The 5,700-nt window shown below is 38.9% G+C and overlaps 1 protein-coding gene across 1 annotated transcript in view; it reads left to right on the forward strand.

Annotated features, from left to right (window-relative positions):
• Nucleotides 1-456: 456 nt before the first annotated feature.
• The window catches only part of LOC104623723 (integrin alpha-2-like), a gene marked incomplete at its 5' end in the record, with an annotated part of 24,003 nt that continues 18,759 nt past the window's right edge, over nucleotides 457-5,700 (forward strand). Inside the window, 6 exons of the mRNA XM_010290897.1 lie at nucleotides 457-567; nucleotides 1,162-1,244; nucleotides 2,060-2,201; nucleotides 3,848-3,940; nucleotides 4,982-5,058; nucleotides 5,154-5,237. Coding sequence (XP_010289199.1) covers nucleotides 457-567; nucleotides 1,162-1,244; nucleotides 2,060-2,201; nucleotides 3,848-3,940; nucleotides 4,982-5,058; nucleotides 5,154-5,237 — 590 coding nt within the window. The remainder of the gene's footprint in view (nucleotides 568-1,161; nucleotides 1,245-2,059; nucleotides 2,202-3,847; nucleotides 3,941-4,981; nucleotides 5,059-5,153; nucleotides 5,238-5,700) is intronic.

Here is a 5,700-nt window from a genome sequence, read left to right on the forward strand (position 1 = left end):
TTCCTGCTGTGCTTTGTAATGCAAATATCTTTGACTTGTTGATCACATTTAGTGCCATTGTGGAGCCATTAGCCATAGGACTAGAAGAGTATTCATCCTGTACTAAGAAACATAGGTATATGAGGTATATTGTGGTTTAGTGTTGCTGAGGCCCAGCTGCTCACTTGTCATGATAAGGCACAGTGGCAGAGGGATTTGACTTTTGCAGCCAGGTAAGAATGAAAGTCACCAGGAAGGCCAGTTTTATCATTGAAATGGCACTAAAAGCTGTTTACAAAGAGGAACCCATACTAGGCAATCTCACAAATTATTTCAGTCAAGAAATGAAGCTTTGTGCTGCTACTTCTTGTTTAGAGCAAGTATGATTTTACTATGTATTCTCAATTTACAAAAGAATTGCCAATTTTATCCTGTTTGCTGTGCAGACAGCTATAATCTGAACCATGTGTTTTACAGGAACCTTCCGACACAGTGAATTCGCTTAGTTTGCGCATTGACATTGGCCTTGCAAATCCTGGCTCCAGCCCTGTTCTTGATATATATTCTCCTGCATCTGTGGCCTATAGTGTAAGTATGCAGACTTACTATCAAAAAATGCATGGCTATACACATGTCCATAATGTCTGACCCTCACAAACACCAAAGAGGTACATGCAAGTGAAAATTGGTATTCTAGTTAAGTCACTGGGCTGAAAGCAGACACCTGGAAGGGTGTCCCCTGCTTAACTTTTATACATTTGTGTGTATTTCATGGGCTTGCTCACACACACATTAGCCACCATGGCATAGCAAGCATGTTGGTTGAGCCATGTCACTGTTGATTTGAACTTCTAATTGATGGCAAAGATGAACTATTTTAGGTTAGTTTAGCCTACAATAAAAGAGCACATAAAAGAGAGATGGAACCCCTTTGATTACATCACATTTGTTGTGGGTTAACAATAACCTGGCTGAATCATTCTTATGGGACAGTTGACATGTTGTAACATGTGACTGAATGTTAACTTGTTCATGTGTCAGATTTTTTTAATGCCTTTAAGATGGATTTTATTATCTGCAAACCAAGAATGTTCTTCACCCCAGAGGTGTTTGCACTCTACTGTCTGTAGCTAATTTTAAAGTTGAGCACTGTCATTCAGGAAATGTTTTTGGTTTTCATAGATTCCTTTTATTAAAGATTGTGGTGAAGATGAACTTTGTTTCTGTGATCTTGTTCTGAATGTTCAGCGGAAGGCAGATGATGGGTAAGAGCTGAATCAGTGGAATTGTTGGGGTTGGGTGTTAAGTTTTCACTAGTTGGTTTGTCTATAGGCTTTGGATGAATTTCCAGATGAGATTGCCCTTCTAGTTGAACATCTACTTAGAAATAGCAGGGATAAAAAAAGCAATAGCATTTCTGTCTAAATAACCAATCAAGGAAAAAGAGGTATGACAGGAACACAGACGCAGGACTCTCGTCAGCTTAGACAAACCCAAATTTTGATATCTTAGGGACTGAGGACACTGAGCATTCAGAAGGATCATGTCTGGCTGGCTGCGGTTGGGAAAGGGAGTGTGCTGGGAGATCAGCAGTGGCTGCAGCAGCTGTCTTGGTCCTTCCCATGGGGAGCAGTGAGAAACCTGCAGCAGGCTGTTCCACTGGGGACCTGAAGTCAGCCATTTGGGCAACAAATATTCCAAGCCCATATGCAGATATATGCATACGTGTACAGTACACAGAGACAGGGCTGCCTCTTCCTGGAGCTGCCATCCAAGGCTGCCACCCACTCTCTGCCCACCTTCCCACCAGGGTAGGGCCCTTGAAAATTGAGCAAAGTGACTTTGACCATACATAATCAAAGTCTTGCACTTTAAGAAGACAGTAATTCCATTTAGTTTTAATAAAGACCATCACAGAGTTTATGTCAAAGGATTTAGAAAGCAGAGCATTTAAGTGCATAGAATGTAGGAAATGTCTTGCTGTGCTTGTTATTTGTTGTTAGCTACAGGCAACACATTTTCATGATCCACAACTGTTCTAGTACCTCTGTTTACAACAATGGACTTTATTTTCCAACAGCAAACAGCAGTTTGTTGTCAGCAGTAAAAACAGAAGACTAACATTCAACGTGAAATTGAGAAATAAAAAGGAAAATGCATATAACACCAGAATCCAGGCTACATTTTCAGACAACTTGTTTTTTGCTTCATCATCTTTACCGGTATGTGATATCCAACCTCACTGTTTCTGTTATTGCCACTGATTTTCAAACTTCTCGGGGAAATTACTTTTTTTTTCTTTCTAGTAGTGCCTATCCCAGGAAAGAATGTGTGTGCAAACCTCTATCCCAATTTATTTTCTTGGATACCAGAATTATTCCCTTCGGCATATCAGTTTATTTAGGTCAAAGAGAGACACTGCCAACTCAGCATAAAAGTTGGCAACCTGTTGAGTTTGACCTCACCTCAGTATTTCAGTCATCTTTTCCTCAGTTTAGGCCTTGGAACACACATCTTCTGCTTAACTCCCAACAACATGCCTGAATGCAGTTGCTATACCACAGGGAATTTGTATTTGATGAATCAAGCATGCAGCATTGATGATGCGGCCTTAAAGCACAGACTTTGGCTCTAGAAATAGCATTATTGCCAAGGCCATGTGTTCCAGCTAGACAGTTAATCAGATTGAAATGATTGCTATACCAGAAGCTTTTCTTCTAATGAATTTTGTCTTAGAAAAGGGAAAAGAAAGGAATTTTACATTCTATTTTGGGAAATGCAGTAAATCTATAATCTCAACCGTTGCTCCCAAACAATTCATGAAGGATGAAATCAAGACTTCAGTGCTTGGCTTATGCAGTCAGGCTGCTACTGGAGAGGTGCGTGATAATCCTATGGGTGAAATCCAGAGCAATTCCTATACTGAAGGGAGAGGAGGGATAGGAGCATTCATCACTGCCCAAGAGCAGCATTCTCCTGAACAATGAACTGGCAGAAATACTCCACACAGTGCTGAGGGTGCCCCTCTACCTCCTCATCCTGTTGTGCAGCAAATTTGCTTATTCCACTCATGCCAAAAGACCACGCTGGAGCTAGGATTTTCTTTTGCTTTAAAATTCCATTTGCTTAGAAGTATTTCAGCCTGCAAGTGAATCTTTTGACCAAAAATATGCCTGCTTCAAAACAGGAAAAAAAGCTTAAGCTGAGAATGTATGGGTGTTGTTTTTTGGGTTTTTTTGTAGCATAAGTCATGAATGGTAAATGTCTGGTAGGGATGCTTTTAACAAAAGGCAGTACATTTTAATGAATTCTTTTCAAAATGATGATAACTGGCTATGGTCTATGAGTTTGTCTTTGATGTAGGATGATGACCTGCTAAATATTCTGCAAAGTAGTAAATAAACTCTTAGGTCTTGTAGATTTTCCTACAAAAAATACAATAGAGTTCCTCTCTGCATGCTAACTTCTACAGTGAGAGTACTTAACTAACTCTCAGTTTGTATAAAGACAGATGCAAAATTTCTGAAAAAATTACTGAAAAAGCAGTGTAGGAGTTAATGCTTGAGGTGACCTGTACTCTTGACTTGGAAGATTCCTTCTTCTAAGCCCAGCACAAAATTCTAACTATCATTACAGCTATCTATCTATCGTTACAGCTCACAAGAAATCGCATGGGACTAGTCCTTGTCCCACCTGTTCTGCTTCTCAACTCCACACCCGTCAGCTGCGTGTACAGGAATTACTGCTATAACACCTATCTGTACTACTCCTTGGAGTAATTCATGTCCTGTTGACAGTCTGGGAAGTTCCTCTATGTTTTATCACAACCTGATATTAAGATGACTTTTCTGTCTTTTTTCTTCTGCAGAGCGATGGGACTGAAGTGTCATGTCAGACAGGGACAGCACAAAGTACAGTGATTTGTCAAATAAGCTATCCTGTTTTCAGAACAGGACAACAGGTATAGCTAGCATGTTTAAATAACCTTGAATGATCCCCAAAAGCTTTTTTGTTGTTTTCCCCTAAATCTGCATTTACTGCTGGTGAGGATTTCTTAGATTTGGTAACAGTTAGCTTCCCTTTGGGTTTCAGAGTCATTAAAAGAAGCAAACTAAGGGCTAAACTTCTGCGACTCCCTGCCAGATTAAAGCAAAAAGGCTTTTGAAGCACCTTTGTCCCTACCTGTGGCTTTCAGATGCTACTGTAGCTTTGTAACTCTTGGAGTGTGAGGGCTGGGAGCAGAAGTAGAAAGCATTGTGCATAGCCTCCTGGGAACTGAGCACAATTCCCATTAAACCTGGGGTAGCTCCCTCTCCTGCTCTGGCAATCGCATCTCTCCAAGAAGGCAGCATTCTTTGAGAGAGGAGGGGTGGCCCACACAGCCCTAGGATAGATCGTATATCCTTTTTCTCATATATACCATAAATCTCTGGATATCCATGGGTTTATGGAACTTAGTCTTCAAGGGCAGAACAGAAATAGGCTTCCAGCCTCTAGCACAATCAACTGGAGCAATAAAAAACTTGCTAGAAAGAATAGAAACATGACATTCTGCGGCAGTGGGAGCAAAAGCAAAAAAACTGATTACATATAAAAAGTTAAGTTTGTGCTGAATTTTTAATAACATTAGTCAAAGTAGACCTGTTGGAATGAATGGAAGAAAAAAATTAATACAAAGCTTGTGTTAGTGCTAGTGTTTAAAAGCATGTAATTGAAGCAAACTTGAACACCTTTTGTTGCAGCTTGTAGCTAGTTATACGCAATTTAAAAATGCAAATAGCTCATGTTTATAAAACAATGCTGATTTGTAGAGGAAAACAAGAATAAAGCAATTCTGTAGTATTAGAAAGTACTGTAATATTACACAGAAATTGGTGGAGAATTCAGATACAGAGCACAATTCTAGATTGTTGCATATATGAATAAGTATGTTGCTATTGGGAAGTCCTTTGTATGTTGTACCACCAACTCATTTCCTGTGTGCTCCTTGTCTCTTCCATAGGTATCTTTTGATATTAGTTTTGATTTTAACCTGAAAAATCTTCAGAATGTGGCAGTCCTAAGTTTTCGTGCATTGAGGTAAAGTATATAATCATATCAAAGCAAGTTCAGTATTAATACCTTATTTGTATAAAATATTATAACACCTGACTTAAATGTGTTTTGATGAACAGCGAAAGTAAGGAAGAGCAGGAATTGGACAACCGAGTCAGCTTATCAATTCCTTTGCGATATGATGCAGAAATTCACTTCACAAGGTATGCTGACTAATGTAAAGAGGCAGTGTCATTTTTCCAAGGCATTTGAATATAGTAACCATCTTGAAAGGCCACTGAAAAGATAGTGAAACCTTGTTTTCATTTTGGAAGTCATAAGAAATTCCCACTTCATCAACAGTAGCAGAATTTTATGTTCTTCCAATAATCTTACATGTAAAAAAAGTATAGAATGTGTAGTAAAAAATCATGGATCCTTTTCACCTCTGCACAATTGTTACAGATGCATACATGAATGGAAGTCGTATAAAAGCCAAAAAGTGCCTGGGATTTTGATAATGTAATTAGCATATTCAACATAATAGTAGAATTGCTGGGCTCAAATGTAGTGATATTAGATCAAATCTGGAGTTAAAGTGATCAAAACTAAACAAAACAACAAAAAGAAAAAAATGCCCCAGGTCAAACTCTCAGCAAAGGTGGGGAAAAAAAGAAAGAAAATAAT

Source organism: Phaethon lepturus, unplaced genomic scaffold, assembly GCF_000687285.1.
Source record: "Phaethon lepturus isolate BGI_N335 unplaced genomic scaffold, ASM68728v1 scaffold720, whole genome shotgun sequence".
NCBI lineage: Eukaryota > Metazoa > Chordata > Aves > Phaethontiformes > Phaethontidae > Phaethon > Phaethon lepturus.